General features: G+C 42.8%; 1 protein-coding gene across 9 annotated transcripts in view; it reads right to left on the reverse strand.

Annotated features, from left to right (window-relative positions):
- dbn1 (drebrin 1) overlaps window positions 1–19,420 on the reverse strand; it is an 88,675-nt gene extending 69,255 nt beyond the window's left edge. For 7 of the 9 annotated variants that reach the window (XM_079565967.1, XM_079565969.1, XM_079565966.1 and 4 more), the window contains exon 1: window positions 19,219–19,420. In XM_079565967.1, coding sequence (XP_079422093.1) covers window positions 19,219–19,301 — 83 coding nt within the window. In that variant the 5' untranslated portion in view covers window positions 19,302–19,420. The remainder of the gene's footprint in view (window positions 1–19,218) is intronic. The other 2 variants (XM_079565973.1, XM_079565972.1) reach the window with 1 other exon arrangement.
- Between the last annotated feature and the right edge of the window lie 545 nt (window positions 19,421–19,965).

Below are 19,965 nucleotides of genomic sequence, written 5' to 3' on the forward strand. Positions count from 1 at the left end.
GAAGCTAAAATACTCTCAAAATATAAGTAATAAGTAATAGTAATATTGAAATTCTACTTGGTTTCGCCTTCATTTTGTTTTGAAATCTGAGGTCATTCCAAGCACCCCCCCCCCGCCAAGTCCTCAAGTGCCTCCGGGGGTCTGCGTACCCCTGGTTGGGAAACACTGCTAAATCTGTTGCAGTGCTCAATAGTCTGCAGCGACTCACCTCCTGTGTCCAACACTTCCTCCAAAGCAGACTGTCGCCACTGAGTCACTGACACCTCACACACGGGACAGGAACAGGACGAAAGATGCACCAATCCACACACACCCCCCTTTACTTCTGAAATGATACTTTGAGCATCTATCAGTAACTCAGGCCAACCAATAAACTGTTTTTTTCTTACACTTTTTGTTATTTTTATCTCCAACGACTTAGACAAAATCATGGGCTGTTACTTCGGATATCGAAACCTCACAAAAATGATGGAAAACACTCAAACGCTGCTCTCTGGGGGCGGCGGCTGACATCAGCTAACGTCAACAGAATCCATCATTAATGAAGAGGGAGAGATTGCAGGAGGAAGAGGTTTTACCCAGAATGCACCTGTGTTCTCTCACATTAATGTATGGCTCACTCAGCAGAGCAGAGAGAGACACTGGCCTGCGCTACAGAAGCCACAGCCCAACATTAATATCGGCTTTCAATCACCTGCACTATGACCTCATCAATGGGATTTTTGTTTGTTTGTAATTGTGAGTAAATGAACATTGCAATTGTCAGCAAGAAATGTTGAAAGTGTTCATTAACCTCTTAACTCCCGCCTGAACCGAGAGGATCTTTTTCCTCACGTCATCAGATATTTTTTTTTTCATCATTTTTTTGTTGGATATTCAACTCATTTTTGTAACTTTTTTCTCATTTTTTGTCATATTTTTGTCATTTTTTCGTCCATTTTTTATCACATTTTTGTCACATTTTTGTCATTTTTTTGTCCTTTTTTGTAATTTTTTTCTCCAATTTTTATCATTTTTTGTCACATTTTGTACATTTTTTTGTACATTTTTTTGTCAATTTCTTGTGACATTTTTGCCACTTTTTCATCAATTTTTCGTCACTTTTTGTCAATGTTTTCTCGCTTTTTTGTCACATTTCCATCATTGCTTTCGTCTCAGTTTTGTTGCTATTTTCACAGCTTTTTTCCAGAAGCTTTTGGACTGGGGTAAAGCCAAACTGGAGAAAATGTGCTCGGTTCAGGTGGGAGTTAAGAGGTTAAAAAGTAAATTTACAAAAGTGTGATTTTTTTTTTTATTGTAACTAAATAATTTCTTCTCTATGTATCTGTAAGATCCCATTTTAAATCCAGTGTAGCGGCTTCACACGACGGAGGAGCATCTGTGCGAGTAGACAAATGGACTTAACAAGGGTGCAAGGCTTGAAAGGCTGAAATAGCCAGGTTTAGACAGAGAGAGGCATTAGCGACCCATGTGGATGAATGTATACATATTTTATCAATATAACAAAGGCCTGCTGACGCACTGCATGTGAAAAGAAACCATGTCAAAGTGAAGATGCAGTCCTGGGCTCTTTGTACTTAAACCAAGCTGTTATTCATCTATTATTCCAGGGAAAAACGCCTGAAATCAACATAACATTCTTATTCATGTTGATTATGCATTTTTTTTTACATACAATAATGTTGATAACAAGTTCAATGAACCGAAATGGAACATAATATTTGCAGAGGGCACCATTATTATTTGCTAATACCTAACATAGTTGCCGCTCTTGATTTGGATTGGATTGGGATTGACCTCGTCGGCCTGGTCCCTCCTCTGCCTTTGTGCCGTTGGGCCTTTCTCCTCGTTTTAAAGCAGGTGCAGAATAGTGTTGTAATCCACTGACCTACATTGTCACGTCGTGCACGGCCCCCACCCCCTGCTCTCAGCTTCATATGTTCAAAAGGATTACTGTTCACACATCATCATTTATGCAGCGGAAAAAATGACCACATTCTCCTGCCACCGCGTCGCCTTCGGGAGATTCACAGCACAAAAAACGGAAACAAAAATCGATGCAACTGCGCGATAATTGTAAAATATGAGAGTGGAAGGTCTCCCTGACTCAGCAGAAGCTCGTTCGTTTGCGCGGATTTCAAACGAAGCCCCCCCGTGACGGACTAAACCAGGCCGCTTCTATTTACGACGAACGCGTTCTATAAATAAATCAGCCACGTCTTTGATTGTGTTTGTGAGCGAGAGAGAAACAGTTTTACAGTAACGGGAGCGGAGGCCTGATATTTCATTGTAAAAACAGATTTAGCGTTCGTTACATGTGGCTACGCTAGTCCCGCTAACCTGAAGCTGTGAGCGCCAGTACTTCTTACTTACTGGCTTTGAAGCTAAAAGGAATTTACGTCAATTTGACAAATTATCAAGTTAAAAACCGAGACACAAATATTAACAGATCTGCCTAAAAACAATTGTTTTGGTTCTAGTTTTCATTTTATTTGGATATTTCTTTTCTTTTAAATGTATAATTACATGCTAGCCTTTAGCGACAAGACAAATTCTCCAACCTTTAAGTGGACATATCATACCAAATCTTTTTTTTTTTTTTTTTAAACCATGTTCTAATGACAGACCTAGAGCAGAATTTTGCTAGATTCTTGCAGTTTTGAATAATCCTCTGGAAAAGCTGTTAAACTGAGCCGTTTATTGTTCTACGGTGTCAGCACTTTGTTTTCCACTTCCAAAATAATGCTTTTAAAAAGGAATAGTTCATCGTTACCTGAGCTTAGACGAGTTGATGTGTACCTTTCTGGTCTTTGTACGTGCGCTCAGTCATGCAAAAAGACCAAAGATGTTGTTAGCATTTGGCCTCTCCCAGCATATTCCTATAGCTCCAAACAGGGGTGAAGTTAGAAGAGACCAAGCTCTTCCACGGGCACGCACAAAGACCAGACAGGTACATATCAACTCGTCTAAGCTCAGGTAAGAACATATTTCAGTATGGAAGAACTGTGTGCCCTCAGTCACGCAAAAAGACCAAAGATGTTGTTAGCATTTAACCTCTCCATGTATATTCTTATAGCTCCAAACGGGGTGAAGTTAGAAGAGACCAAGCTCTTCCCCCTCTAAGCTCAGATAAGAACATATCTCAGTATGTAAAAACGGTGGCCTGTTCCTTTAAGTCTATAGTCTATGATTGGTCCACTTTAATAAACACAGACGTCTCCTCAGCTAAGGTACAGTATTTACCTTTAAATCAAGTATTCAACAAGCACAAGTGATTACCTACCAGGAACTCACGCTCCAGAATCTTTAGAACAGTGATTCTAAACTGGTGGGCCCAAAAGTGGGTCACGGAACCATCTTCAGTGGGTTGCAAATATTCCAGGGAACGTTTTTCTCAATATTTTCCATGTGAAACAGCGCGGAAACACGAGCGGAGTCTGTTCAAATTGTTATCGAGTTGTTTTGATCAGAATTTCAGTCTTAAAGGCAGCACTACTGCTTATAATAAAATAACATTAAAAAACAATAAAAACTTACAACAGCCAATCACATTCTTATTTAGGTCGTGCTGCTCATCCTGGGGTAATGTTGGGTCCCGAAGCCATACCACTTGAGAACCACTGCTATAGAAAATATGATCATTCAAATGGGTCTAAGATAAACTCCATAGGACAAAAATGCTGGGGCTTACGACTTCAGGTTAGCGTAACTACTATGGCCACATCGTGCAAAGTGCCACTTTATCCTGAATCCTGATAGAACTTAACTACCTTTCAATGTGTTTGTGGGTGTTCAAAGCTCAATAAATCAGGCAAGGAATTAGACAATGAAATGTAATTCTAACAAAAAACAACTTAAAACCTTGTTGAGAACAAGACTGGAGACATTGTTGTCTGGAGGCGCTACTTTAAGTGCAGATGTCATCGCCACAATGTAGACAAATGTATTCTGAGAAAACTGGCTTTGAATTCACAATTCCCTTTATGAATCAAGGGCGGAACGGTGACGGATTATTACTTCCCAGGTAAAGTTATTACACCAAGAGAGCAAGCTGGCTCAAAACCTGAAAAGTCTCCCCTCTAGCCCCGTGCCCTTCACTCTCCCTCCTCGGTCTGGTCTAAACTCTTGCGCAGCTGTGTCTGACTCAGACCAGTGATAAATCGTCTCTGCTGTATCCTTCGGCCGGTCCTCAGTTCCATACAATGCATTTAATACGGGAGAAATGTAAACCTATGTGTCATCTGTCCGCACCTCCGCAGACTCCAGACCAATATATGCCAGGACTCTGGACTTGGATCCCAACCAAGCATGTGGGAAACAGATCCTGGATCCTGGTCTACCGGGGATCAAATCAAGACCTGGTTTTCACATGAACAAGACAATAGCGCTGTGTCTGTTTGTGGGAATGATGAGGACTCGTATGGGAATGAGGTTAGTACTGTGGGAATGTAAAGCGAGTGGTTGCTTTGCTATTCTTCAGGTATGTGGTGATCATTTCAAGCACATCTCAATCACTAGTTTACATCTTGTGGTTTGTAAAATATTCAAAGGATCTAAAACGGCACATTCAACGGGTCACTTGGCCATACTTCCTTACGACAATTCCCTTCATCAACTAACAATTATGGCTAAGATGCTTGCTAGATCGTTTGTATCGGCTTTTGACTTTGAATTACTTCGTTGAGTTGATAGCTACAGTGCTAATATATTGTCATGACGGCACATCTTGCTCGCTTAAAGGCAATATACTAAAATACAGCAGACTTTTAGGACGAGTATGGCAGCCCCAGTTTAGCCATGTGCACTTTTGTAAAAAACTATTGAAGAATGAGTCAAATGCAGGAGACTAGCCTCCCCACGGCCAATAAAGTACTCCGTGAAAGTCGGAGGTAGTTGAGGCACTTGAGTTCATTAGAAGCTCGTCTCAGCCGGAGTTCATAGCGAGACATTGTTGAGACGTGAATTGTGTGGACCGCCAATGCTAGCGCTGTGCTAATGTTATGGTGCGTTCCAGGCAACTGGTAACTGGTAAATTTCCCACCTCCCGTTTGGAAAAATGCCTTGGAACGCCGCTCGAACTGGTAATTACAACTTGTAAACTCGGAAACCTCCAGACTGCTACAAGTTCGTATACGAGATGAAGACAGTAATGGCGGCCCCCAGTGGAGCAGCGCAGCTTATGATAAAACTGCAACAAAACCAGTGAAGTGAACGTTACTTTTGGTCACATCCTTTAACATAACGTTATGTGGCGTGTTTTCAATTATATCTGGTTTGGAGAAACTTTCATAAAACGTTAGCATCATATGAGCTAACAGTTATAGCATTAGCCGGTTTGTTTACATACGAGCTTAATCACCTGGAACGCACCATTAGCCTCTGACTTCCTAGTTTATTTGACACGCAAAATGTCGCATTTACAATCGAGATCTATGGCACCAAAAACATATTTACTCCACAATAAGAAAATAAATTGATTGCCAAAGCTTTAAATCAAACTAAAGCATTTGGAAGCAGCAACATCAACATCAAAGTTCTGAGTCAGGTCTTAGAAGAGCTGTTCACACTAATTTAAATAAACAACCGTAATGAAATGACATGCTTCATTCTATATTTTGAGTGAAAAATATAGAATGTGTGGCTTTGAATCTGAACAAAACAATCCCTGGCTGATCCTGAGAAAATCCTGAGAAATTTCAATAGAGCCAAGGTTCTCAAGGTAAACACAGTAGACAAATATCACCTTTGATGGAGTTTCTGAAATGATTCTGAAACGCCAAGCCAAAAACAGGAGGAAAGATCCAGTTACAAGACAACTATGACAACAAGCTATTAAGCTAACGTGGCTAATGTTATGCTAACAGCAGCTAGATGCTATCATCGGCAAAATCTGTCTTTACAACCGTGATATGATGTTGTGAAATAGTAAGGCCGTTATCAGGGCTGTCCAGTCTCTCCTCTGGCAAAGCCTCGGTCTGTTCAGTCACTTTAGTTTCAGGACAGGACGATTTGGTCTGAGGCAGAGGACGATGAAGTGAAATATTTGTGCTTCTTAGCAGTTCATAAATAAGTCTGGTGCAACAAATCCTATAAATAAAACAATAACTCTGTCCAGCATCCCCCAGTCCCCGAACACGTCACCAATGACACATGGATCGTAATGGCTGCAAAAGGCTCTTTCCTGACTTGTAGTAGCGGGTAAAGGCTTTGTTCTCTTTGATTGTCGGTCTTCACAGTTTGCACTCACAACTCGACGGGACGCGCTCTCGGACAAAACAACAGCGTCTCGGACGCCAAAACGCCAAGACCGAAAACGGAGAAATGAGAAAAGGCATTGTTTTCACAGCAAAGAGGAGGAGTGTGAGATATCGGTTATTAACACAAAGAGCAAATTGAAGCATTGTGTCTTAAATTAGACAATGCAAAACCGGCGATTGTATTAAAGGAACAATGCAGCACTATGTCTGGTAGAGGCGGGATGATTCACTAAATTCCAAGGGGGAGGTCAGAGGTCAGTGTTCTTGAGGAGCTGGTCCGGGTATTCAACAAAATACTTCCATTATGTAAGTCAGAGAGCCTCAATCCTCTCCTTTTAAACTCTGACTATAATTAGTACTTTCCCTTTTTGGACCCAGTCATGCACTCACGTTTCCAAACTTTTTTTTCGTAGTGGAAAGTATATATTTACCTTTCACATGTGGTCAGGGTTTCATTAAAAGTCATTCAATGAATTAAGCTCTAATCAAGGGCTTAAAATCATCATTACAAAAGGAGAAACGTCCAAAACACATTCAATTGCAGTTCGGGCTTTTGTACAACCGGAGTCTACGAACATATTAGCCCCTGTAGCATAACAAAAGTACATTTAACTCTCTCCCCGTGGACCGTCTGCTGCTGTATGTGCTTAGAGGGATCTGTCTCAGACCAAAGCCTCTCCTCCAGCTGCAGAAGTGATTTTTTTTGTTTGTTCTCTCAGACAGGAGAAGGTTAACGTTCTGTGCACCTGGGAGTCTGGCTTCAGCACAGACAAAAGGAATACACAAACGCCATTTCCCCAAGGTCCCAAAGCATGGCGGCTACTACTAAAACAAAACAGGATGCTATAGTGAAGGCAATTTGAGCGCAGGTGAAGGAGGGTAGAAGGTTGGTATTGAAACTGCACCGAGATCTGGTGAGAAAACACGTCGATTTAAGACAATATGGAGCATTAAAAGCTTCTATTTAAAGATGGCAGTGTCAGGCCCAGTGGCAGCTGTGTTGTCCTAGTGCGCGATTTATGGACGGCTCCAGGAACGGAACGCTCCAGGAAATGAAGTATGTTTTTGTTTTAGCTACATTTGTACTTCTGTTTCGACATCTGGACACAACAGCTGGACTTCATTCCGCCTTCTATTGTTTCGTGCACTAAAAAAAGAACGCACAAGCAGGTAGGAGCGTCTACGTGACACAGGGAAACTGGGGTGAGGTCGACTTTGATCACTTTCAAATTTCACCATCTCTCCCCAAACTTCATATTTCCAAAAGCATTTAAACGGTCATACGCACTTTTACTTTAACTTAAGTGAATTTATCTCCTCACAATAGTATAAACAAAACGGTGGCCTTTGTTCAGGACTATATTAATACTAAATGTGGAGTGAACGAGGATGAAACAAGGACTAAACGTGGACTGAATTTGGACTGAAAGTGGCTAGAAAAGCGTCTAGAGAGTCTAATAAAGAGTCTAATATTGAGTCTAAATTGTGCTTCCAAAACCAGGTTTACTCCAGGTCTATATCGTCCACTGCTGTATTTAAAGGCTGTAAACGACTCTCTGCTCTCGTCTCTGTTCTCGATAACAGACACAAGAGCTCATTCAGACCCTAGGACACCATTCTCTGAAGAATCCAGCTCTCAGGATAAAGTGTTGAACAATGAGCCGTGAACAGTCTGCCAAGCACTATCGTAGAACTAGTATTCAGAACAGGCTTAAAGAGAACAAACTACGACCGCAGTTATAATGGATGCAAAAAGCACATCGCACGCAATCAAGTTTGGCCTTGCTTTTTCCTCTACCAAGGATGCGACGACCCTTTTCAGTTGTGAACTGTCAATGACTCGTGCATTGTGTTGAAGTGCTTTAGTCGTCGTTGCAAAGTGAAACATTAAAAAGTAGAGTAGTCCGTAAACAAATGAGTTCACATTAAAAAAAAAGGCGTCTGCAGACTTAATGCTGCCAGTATCTGCTTAGCTCTGTAAAATGTATTAAGCAGTCTTTTTTTTCGTACATGAAAACTGTAACAATACCATTACGTTGACGCACCTTATTTTAAGGACGATAACGCAACGATGACAAGCTAAAAACAGCACTTTTGCGACTAAAACATGGTGAGACCTTTATGAGTTCACGTTAATGAGACGATATGAAAATGGGAGGAAGTGGTTCGTCAGAGCGGGAAACACACTCGGTACACGGGACACAGAGCAGGGCCATCAGCTCACATGGACTCACATGCGGCAGGCTGCGCCCCTCTCTCCCTCTCCCCTTTTGCCTGCCAAACTACATGTCTTTGAAATATCGATGAAAAAGCATGCAGTTTGGCAGGCCCGACAATCTGCGCCAACAGCTCTATGGTCAGCGATGTCACGGGGACATTATCTTTTCTCAGGAGAGTATGATGAAAGCATGTTGATGAACGAAGGTGCAGACGACGCTGTTAATAAAAAAAACAAAAAAAATCTCCAAGCGATGATCAGAAGACGAGGAGAGCGGCCGCTTTAGGGGAAAGTCATGTTCACAGTGACTCTTCTGCCTTTTGTGGTGTCATTTGACTGTCACGAGCTCAGTACTACTTAGTATTTCAACAAATTCGATAGGCTGATACTTAATCACTTTTTTATAATGGAACTGACTGAAACTTGACTACAACCTTTTGAGTGTTTGTGACTAAAACTATCACATTTAGAAATGACTAAAATGTGACTAAAACTGAAAGCATTTTTCGTCCCAAAGACTAAGACTGAAACCAAAACTAAAAGGGCAGCTTTTGGTTTTTAAATGACGCCAAGTTGGGAAAGAGCTGACACTAGCATTATGTGGCTGAATTTGGGTTTCATAACAATCAGCTAAAAGGCATCAAAAAACATTATCGCAGCTCGCTCTCATCTCGGGACCTCGGGTAATCAGTATTAGTACGTTATTATGTCCCAGAAAATGCTCCACTCAAGAAGTATTTTCCAATAACTGCATTAAATTACGGTTGAATAGGCAACATTAATCTTCTGAAAACAACAAATCTGTCTAATTTATCATGTGTAAAAGCTACAAACCCCGCATGCAATTCTTGTATTAGTGCAGCAGTTCATATTTCAGATTTGAATCGCTAAAACCCTTCATCATCGCAGCGTTATTGATTTCTTTGCATGCCGTTCGATGAAAGTGAAAGCCGGTTTTCACCGTTTTATCGTCCGTCATTCCCACCACTGCCTGCAGGGGGCGCTCTACACACAGCTGATTCCATATTTCAAAAACATAAACCTCAGTCATATCGTATGCATTTCTTCTTCCTCTCCGTCAGGGCTCGAACACATTCCAGATCCGTGTGAAAACCACCTATAAATAAAACGTGTCATTTTTTTACAGCGGTTGGAGGGAGACGAGCTGAATCACATCTCAAAGCGCGGTTTGACTCAGAGGCTTCACCGCCCACTACTGCCACAAGTACTTCAGAGTACACGGGGCAAAGTACTTATACTACACCGCCCGCTGCATCCCAGTGTTGTAGTCGAGGCACGTTTTTACCCCAGGCCTTAATGCTTTCAAACGGTGAAGGTTTGATTAGGCAGAAGCACCGTTTGTAAAGACGAGAATAAACCTTTTGTCATGCATCTGATGAATCTAGCTGTCAGGATTTGCCGTTCTTGTTTACTTACTGAGAAATCTGCCTCATTGCGTCGCTCCCTGCAGCCGTTCACTGAAATGTTTAAATGATAACAGCGAGGGAGCCGGAGGAAACGGCCCCGAGGAGCTTTGTTCTGGCCCCGATTCCTGCGACTACAGTCTGAGCAATGGATTCATTAATAAACACATGAATAACCAACATGTCCAGGAGGAGACAGTTTGTCAGTGCCGTGGTTTAGGATGGATTAGATATGCTTTTGTCCCTGATAGTGCACAGTAACGGCTACATTCCAGTCGGATACTCCGCCACTGTAAACTCTCTGCTCCATAGTTCGGATTGTTCCAGACACGAACCACAGACTGCACTGACTTTATTTTAATACAGTCATCATTTTACGCAATAAACCTCGACATTTCCACTCTTTTATTGCAACCATCCATGTAACTTCTCCCCAAGGCTGACCGATATTGAGGAATAAAAAACAATATGCGTTGCACTTTTGCTTCAGAAGAGAAATAGGAACTCGTCTCTTGCCGCTGTGAGTAAATCTTTGAGATGAATCTTCATTTTGACGAGGATGATACTGTTGTTGATACATTGAGCAGCCCTTCGTTCCTCTGCCCAGTTTCCCTCAGGCAGGTGGACGAAAACTTTTGAAAGAGCTGGTGGGGGTTTGCCAGGAGTTTTCAGCCCGTCTGCTTCACAATCATTTCCAATCATTCTAATTGGGAGCTTTATGTCACAAAGCGGTTGATTGCACGTGCCCTCGCTGAGCAGCTCGGGGACCTGCAGTAGGCGTTGATGTTCGCAGTTATTTGGAGGCGGTCGGCAGGGGAGCGGAGCTGAGCGAACACGTACGTGGTGAGAGGTCTTCCAGTGAGGCTCGCAAACTTGTCACATCAATTATCACTTCATGCGATATTTGACCTTTCATCAACCACCAGTCCGGGATCAGCATGAAACCAGGACTAAAGCGAGGCTAAAATGGATCTGAAATAGGCCTAATCTATGTCTAAACTGGATGCCTTTTTTCTTTTCTTTCTTTCGCTTCCAGAAAAATACCAAATTCCAAAGCATCGCTCGTCTCAATCAAGCCAGGCCTGGTGTCTGCCCCGCGGCGCTCTTGGCGACACGCCGCACATCTCGTATTCCCGGCAATGACAGCGACCATGAAGCTTCTCCATATCAAACGCAGAGGCAAGCGCGCGGTTATGGAGGTGGGGGCGCAGTCATGTGACCAGGCTCCTACAGCTGCAGGGAAAACCTCTGTTTGGCTCAAAAAAAACACCACGGAGATTCAGTTTCACTCAAATGGGACCGGCTTTGGGCGAAAAGATCACTCAGGAATCGCGCAGGAATGAGGAAAACCGACACCACCATCCATAAGAATCTTATTTTGGGCACTGCTTTAGTCCAGACTTATTTTTGTGTTCGCTCTTGTTTCTTTTGGGACTCTTCCTGGACAATTAATCCATTCAACTTCATCAATTAATCCATCCTTTTCATGCCATTACTTGAACCATGTTTATGGTTGCCTGGCCTGCCAGACACTCCTCCTTTCTGTTCAAAAGAAGAACCGTCCGTGCGGCTGCTCGCAACCAATCATTTCACGATTTTACCCACATCGGCCCAATCACGCACCAAGAGACGAAAGCCGTCACCCGTCACCACCACGCACTCTTCCAAAACATTCAAGATGGCGGCGCGGCGACCGAGACACTGTTTTCTTGTGCTCTTTCGTCTGTTTTAAATCATTTGAAAAAAAATGTAATCCCTAAAACCGGAGCGCGAAAAAATGTTCGAAGCGTTCCTCGTAAATAAGGTCTGTCAATCTCGCTCGCTCCCAGACTATATCTTTGAAATATCTATGAAAAAGCATGTAGTTTGGCAGGCCAGGCAATGTTTATGGTTCCCAGAGTTTTTGTCATATTTTGGTACTTTTTCATTGCTTTTTTCGTTGCATTTTTGTTGCTTTTCCAGCACGTTTTTTTGTTGCTCTTTTGTCGCTTTTAATCCCATTTTTGTAATTTTTGGTTGCTTTTTCTTGTGCTTTTATTGTTGCTTTTTTTGTCGTGATGTCAACACTTTTTGTTGTGTTTTCGTCATGTTTTTGTTACTTTTTCATCGCTTTTGTTCATCGCTTTGTTGTCATTTTTTTCACCACTTTTGTCACTTCTTTTTGGTTGTGTGTTCATTAACACGCACTATCGCGACCAAATAAACAAGATAAACAAACCACAAACATCCATGAGGAGGCTCTCTGGATGGTCAAAAATTGTCCGTTTAACTTTCAGAGATTCCTTAAATATTACCTTATCTTGAAAAAATGCTGTACAAATATCTTTGTTTTACAAATGACATACAGTGTATTTTACACAACATTATCCCCTCGTTTGCAAACATTTATTCATAATTAGTTCATTAATAGCCCTTATTGGTGACTGATTAACTGATAAATGATTCTCGGCATGCCCCACGTGCCATTGCTACTTACTTGCATACATAAATGCTCACGCAGTAGAATTAGGAAGCCACTTTGATATTTGCACAAGGGTGCACCAGGGTTGTATACTAGCCCCGCTCCTCCTGGGTCGTGGGCCAGCCGTTGGAGCTGCCCAAATCACATTGCACCAGCCCCTTATGGCTCCTCCTGCAGGTGGTGGGTCCACAGAAGGACGGCCTCATGGTTCTCAGGCCTGTTGGTCTCTCATAAGGGGCGTCTGAACCGCTCTTTGTCTGACCCGTCACCTATAGGACCTGTTTGCCCTGGGAGACCCTACCAGGGGCACGAAGCCCCCGACAACAGAGCCCCCAGGATCATTCGAGTGCTCAAACCCCTCCACCGTGTTAAGGTGGCAGTTCCAGGAGGGGTGATGTGGACATATGCAGATGATATTGTTCTTATTGAACCGACTATATCCACACAAAGCCAGCTCAGTAAATGTGGGCGTCCACATGAAGCCACTCATGTGCTAGACCACTGTGAACAGGCCTGTGTGTGTGTTTTTTTTTTTTTCAAACCTCCTAAACCTAAACCTAAATTTGGCTATATAGCACATTTAAAAAGGACTTCAGTAACTGAAATTCATCGCCCCTAAATTACCACCTAATCTATGAAACCCTTTCATTTAAAAGCGCCATTGAAAAGACTGGCTCATTTTTAAGAAACCAGCCATAAAACTGAGAACTAATTTGTACACATATGTGCGCATTTTAATCAAAAAGATTAATTGTGTATAAAACAAAACAGAAAGTGACTACACCAAACTGCTTCACAACTATAGGATTCCAGTAAATCCCAGTTAATAGTAAATATAGGAAAAACATTAAAATACACAAAATAATAAACAGAAAACCAGATCGACTTCATTAGTAATGAAGCCTCTGTCGGGGCGGTGTGACAGGGCGCTGGGGGTGCTAGAGCGGGCATTAGAGAGTGCAGGGGGGGCAGCGGGGGGGTCCCGAGTGTCTGAGGTCATCCCTGACAGAGCCGTCCTTCTTTGTTCAAGACTCATCGAGCGGAAAAAACAGGACAAACACAGCGAAGGCTTCCCCCAATTTACAACAGACACGCCCAGTCAACAGGACCGAATCAGGCCTAAAGTAGGGCCACACTAGGACTAAACTGGGGCCAAACCAGGTCTAAACTAGAGCAAAAACCAGGTCTAAACTAGGGCTGAAGCCAGACCGGACCAGCATGGAAATTGTGTTAACTTCATCGACTAAAACATTCAATTACAGTTGTAGTTAAAGTTACAGTCTTGCTCATGAAAATCAGACTAAACACTAAATCAAAAACAGTAAATGGGACTAAAACGAAGATTAAAATGGAGTTCAAATGAAGAGGGACTAAAAACGTATTAATTTCAGTGACACCGTTTGACAAAGCCTCATCAATTTAAGGAACAACTCTGCGCTTTTTCCATGTGGGAGAAGCTCCATGAAGACTAAAATGATGTTCAAATATATTGTCTAAAATAAGACTGGACTGAAACAGGGCTAAACAAGAACTAAAGCAGGAGTTGAGATGTTAGTCCAGCGTCAAACTTGGTTTAGTCCTGGCTTAGAAGAAGCTTAGTACAGGTTCAATTCAGGCCTAGTCCCCGTTTCCGTCCAGTCTTAATCCTGGTTTATTCCTGCTTCAATCCCAGTTCAATCCCAGTTCAGTCGTGGTTCAGGTCTGTTCCTCTGAGAGCCGGATGGAAAGGGGTTGTTTCCGCTGGGTGAGCTGCACATGAGGCTGAACTTTATCAACACCACACACTTTACCACAACAGCCGCCTAAGGGGACCGTAGAAATCCATCGACCGTCCACTTGTTTGGAAAGAAATCTTCAAACGGAGAGTCCAGGGCCGAGACTTTTGGGGTGTCAAGAGAGACTTTTAAGGTCTAGACCGAGACAAAACAGAGACCTTGTTTGTAATGTTGCAATTCACCGTCAGCTTGGTACATGTGCTTCATTAAAGTCTCTGTTTTATCTGCTATTTAGGCTTCAAACAGGTTGACCAAACTGTTCAGTACTTTAAACTCTCTGACACACTTTTGGACCCTCATCCATCGTTGGAGAACCATCCCTGGAACAGTACAGACGTGCCTTCGCAAAAACGAGTAGACCAACTTGAGTCCAGGACAAGACCAATCAGTCCCATTGTAAGGTTGGATCATCTTAAGCAGCAGATGTTCTAGAGGTAGGTTCTGGAGAAAAGGAACTGATGCCAACGATTCGCTTCCAGTGGCGACGATGAATCCGGTCACTAGTGTCCAAGCAACTTTGTGTTTCGGTTAAGACAGAAATGAGAATAAAGTGGTCAAGACTAGTCTACTACTGCAACACTATTATCAGCTCAAGTCATTGTCTAGTAATACAATGTCCTCTCCATGTGACGCTGTAGTTTATACCTTTACAAACATGTTCTGAAATGCGTTTAGTTCAGTTCTCTCAGATGTCAATGCTGTGTTGAAAACAGACAACACAGATATGGCTCATAAACATGCTTCTATTTTGGTTCCCTGACGACACCAGTGGAAATAAACGTGCAAACAAATCACCGCGATGAACGCAGGTTTAGTGCAGGAAGGATAGTAAGGACCAGGTACTGTTAAAGAGGGGGTAATTATGCTTTTTTCAATCACATAGCACCAGTCTATAGCACACTACAATGATGACGAAACCTTCTGTTGGTCTGTAAATGCAGTAAATTAGAATAACTGCCTTGTATAAAAATGTCTCTCTCAAAATGGCTGTAGCGAATGTGTTGAAATAGGCCTCTGTCTCTTTAAGAACCTCTGACTCTTTCCGACACGCCCCCCTCCACACGCTGTCTGTGGCATCAGTGGGGAGGGGGTTCTGCTGAGGAGCAGGGGTTGGTTACTCGGCTGGTGACAAAAGCTCGGAGGCGTCTCCAGGAGGTGGGGGCGTTCCTAGGGGGACTCAGGCAAACCTATCCCTAAAATGGCCGCCATCAGAGTTTTTACAGATTACTCAGAAATACGTGAATGTGCCAAGGCAACACTTCAGGCATGTTTTTAATGAGGGAATGACATAATAACATGATGTAAAGCTTGAAAAAGTCGATTTTGCATAATAACCCCAATTTAAACGATACCAGTATAGTATCGGAAAAAAAGTTTAGGTACCGGTATAGACAAACTGAAGCAGATCCTGAAAAAAATCTGTGATCTGTCATAAAACAGACCCGAGAGAGAAGAGAAGACACTCGCACCGATCGGATGAGTTATTGAGGCGTGGGACTTACCTGCACACGGAGAGCAGCTGGATGTGCATTTAGAGAACCTCCAGGACGCAATGGGGATTTTATTAAAATCCTGGAAGGTAACACGACTTTTGTTGCTTGCCCTGTTTCCAAAAATAGTCACAGGAGGTTGACGATACTTGGACCAGCTTCCCTCAGCCTTGAGCTCCAGTTTGTTTACATCCTGCAGGCGAGCTAGGGATGTCACGATTCAACATTTTTGAGTCACGATTATTGTGAGAAAAATATTGTGATTTTACGGTTATTCAGCGCAATCAAGGAAGAAAATCTTGAAAATGTCTCAAAACCTTTACAGTCCTGTCTAAATGTTCACAAAAGAGAAGCAAGACATACATAAACGCACATTTTCATATTTATTTAAGGGTTGTTTTAATCGAAAACCTATTGAACATTCAGCTTATGTTATTTTTTATTGTTATTATGTCATTATATAAAAAAAGTTAAATTATATGGAAGCACATTTATGCGGATTCATGCTGATGTTTTTGAAAGATCTATTTCTTTCCATGCGCTCACACAGTTCATGTTTTACGTGACGTAAACGCGGCTGCACATGACTCTTTTGGGACTCTTCTTTTGGCATTTATGAAAAGATTTGCACATTTGACTATTGAACCTGCCATTGACTTCATGTGTTTTGGAGCGGAGTTAACACTCATTATGAGTGCACATGAATAACTCATGAGACGATTTACCTTGGGCCCTTAAATTCTTATGATTAACCTATCGTGAGCTTTTATAACTGCGGTGATTTTAAAATCGTTAAATCTTGACATCCCCAACGTGAGTTATCCTTTAGACCAGTATGAGAAAAAATCCTATCATGGGGAATATTCCTACCAGTACACCGCTAGAGTTAATTTATCTCGATCCAAGTCTTTTTGCTGCAGTAAAGGAAGTGATGAGGATGTTTGCCACATTATTGTTTTCTCCGATATCAGTATTGAAAACCAAATATGGTTAAAGTACTGGTATCGAAAATAATTTAACAGTGTCCAGCCCTAGTAAGGAGTGAGAGGCTGGTCTGGTCGCTCTGCAGGAAGAAGGAGGAATGACACGCTATGAAACCGTGAAAACAAGCTTTACATGAAGGACAGGACATCAGTGGAAGAAGAAACAACCACAGGATGAAATATGTTTACGACAAAGAAACTTTACATGGTTAAAAGCTCAACAAAGCCTTTTTTGTGAGAAAAATCCACTTGAAGATGTGCACTTTGAACCTAATATTGATAGCAAAAACTGCAAATTGGAAATCAAAGTAATTCTGGTTTCAGAATCACTTTCAGCCCTGTGTGAGAGTGAGTAGGTCAACAGTAACATGAAGGTCGCTGCTGGGTTGTTGTTTAACCAAAGCGCTTCTATCCAAACACGACTTTCACCCTTTTCACCGGTATATTTACTGTAAAATCTCCCTCAAAATCATCCAAACTCACTTCTGCTTTCACTTCTCCACAAAACCTGATCTGAGAAAAACACCTTTGAAAACAACTTTATTGGGAACTTCAGTTCTCAGTAAAGCAACATCTCAGAACCAGGCTATTAATATTGAAAATATGTCAGGGTTAAAAACCACAAAATGATTCACCGAAACCTGTACAAGCTGCAGTATCTTATTCAGGTCAAATCGTAATTATACTGTAAAGAGTAAAAAGCATGAATCTAGATTCAAACTGCCATTAAATCCAAATTTCCTGGAAAATAATGACTTTGCCCAGTCCAAAACACATTCAGCTGCAGTTTTGATCGAAATTGTACAGATTTGTTTGTTCAAAAGTCAGTTTTACTTCATTTCTGATAAGTTGATATATTGAGGCTTTGGACAGCTGAAAGTTCTATGGCAGAAACTACAACATTCAAACCGCTGATTCTTTTTTTGAATGTGTGTGTGTTGGTTTTCAGCTAATTTCTCTGTCACTATTGAGACCATTCACATAAAACAAAACGGGTCTCTTAGTTCAACATCTTCTCTGTCCCTGTAAATTAACTAAGGTAATGGTTTTCCCATAAAGGTGTCCACAAGTGTTCAAAACACATGTGCCAATAGAAAGGTCTTTCTGCCGTAATATTGCTATGGCAGGTTTGAGGCTCCATTCACTACCAGATAATGATCATGTTTAACATTTGTCTGTTTTCTTTTGGAAAGCTGTTCCTCGACCACAGAGTTACGCCGGCCCTCCATCTGAGATCACGACATAATCCAATCATAGGACGTGAACACAAACTGTTTACAAATTTCTTTAGCATTTGTGACATAGAAATACTTTGAATATAACAATGGCATTAATAACACTTAAATTTGACTCGTTGCTGGCGATCTTCCTCTTCCCCATCAATACAAAGCAGGCACAATTTGCTAAACCTCCAACGAAGAGTTCCTGACCAAAAAATACCCAGAGTTGCATTTTGCTTCAATAACACAGGGCACTCGTCTCCAGCTGAGGCGCTCCTTTCTGTACTTCCTGGATTATTTTGTGTCACAAATCAAACGCTAAACTGTCCCGCGCCTTTTTGAAGCCCACAGTTTATCACTGGTCAGATGCACACTGAGCATCCCTGCTCTCAAGGCGTGTTCATCGCGGTGTTACTGATTTGCTAGCATGCCGTTGCATAAACATAAACGCATATTTTCATTGCTTTACAGTGTAATTCCCACTGCTGCCTGTAGGGGGAGCTCCGGACGATTAGAAACCACGACCTGCCCAAATATCAACGTCCCGGAATAATGTTTTTAAGCTTCATTTACGCAATACGCCCACTTCCAATTCGTGAATGAAGTAAAACAATGGACCTTTAACTTGGTTTTCGGACCTTGTAGCTACATTTGCCAACAAATAAAAGAGGAAAAAACAAAACACGTGCGTAACCCTTAATCGCCGTGCAAGTGGCCTGTCCAGCGTCCATATAAAAGCACCTTCTGGTCACAGCGCCCCCTGCAGGATGACAACCGGACCGAATCATGAACCCTGAACTTCACGTTCCGGCCTCGCCTCCTGCTCCTCGCTCCCTTTAAAACCACTTTGGGGCCCTCTCGCTTCTCCCTTCGCCTCACCCCCGCCGACATCATCCGAAATCTAACCCCGCAGTGCGCGCCTGCCTTCCCCCCCACAACAAACCAAAATCACTTCCATCTGATCTGGAACGAGCATTGGCCTGATCCTCCACAAGTAGCAGCAGCAACACACTCCTTTCCCCCAAAATGTGCACACGCAAGGGAAGCAACACAACGTGCCAAAAAGCTAACACCAACCCCACGGTAGCTCTCCTCCCCCAAAAAACAGCCAAAGAACACGAAAAGGCTCGTGTTTCCAAAGATTAGACGCTTTCTCCTCGTGCGTAATTGTGCCAAAAGCTTTAACTTGGGAGAGGGGGGAAAAAGGGCTGCGTTTTTGGATCGAGGATGTGATGCTGCTGCGCTGTGCTGTCCCCTCGCTGCCCTCGCATCCTCCGACAGCTCCAGCAGGACACACTCATCCCCCCCCGTACGTCTCCATCCCGGGCAGAGCGTGCCGAGCGGCGGCCGGGTGGAAAGGAGAGGCACGCACGGTTTGCTTTTGACTTACCAATCGGTGTCGGAGCCCTCGTCGATCACGTCCTGGTACGCCGTGAGCAGCGCCAGGCGGTTCTTGCTGAGGTTGACGGCCATAGCTCCAGCGTGTTATCCGAGCGGAGTGCGGAGAGGCGAGGCGCAGGCGAGGAGGAGGACCCAGGCTGGCACCGCGGGACGAGGCTGGTCCAGGAGCTGGGGGAGCGAGAGAGAGAGAGAGAGAGAGAGAGATGAGGGAGGAGGAGGAGGAGGGCAGAAAAGGAGACAAAGACACAGGATAGGCGCGCAGGGTCCTAGCGCCGCCCGCGCACACCGACGGTCAGCGCGGGGCAGTCATTTGGCAAAGGTGTTTGGATAGAGGAGGAAACTACGGGGCTCAACCAGTCCCGCCCACTTCCATTAAAAAATCACCATTTAGAAAATTCAAGAGTGAAAACATTAGCTGAATTAACTTTTTTTTCTTCTGATCAACTGTTGTATATGATGTTTTAGATTGGATTGTCTGCTGTTCCCAGTTAATTTATGTGTAATTTTGTAACCTTTGCACTTTTGCAGCTGAAAACAGTGTTGCCCCCTCACGGCTAAACGGTGAACTGCAATGAACTGAACGTTTCTGTAAAAGTAGAGTTCCACGAATAGATATGATTATTAGAGATAGATAAATACTTATTCAGCCCCATTCACAGAAAAGGTCCTGAGTCCTGTGTGAACCTTAAAGGGAGGCTATTATGCTTTTTTCAATCACATAGCACCAGTCTATATC

Source organism: Gobius niger (assembly GCF_951799975.1).
Source record: "Gobius niger genome assembly, chromosome: 11".
In the NCBI taxonomy this organism is placed as follows: Eukaryota; Metazoa; Chordata; class Actinopteri; order Gobiiformes; family Gobiidae; genus Gobius; species Gobius niger.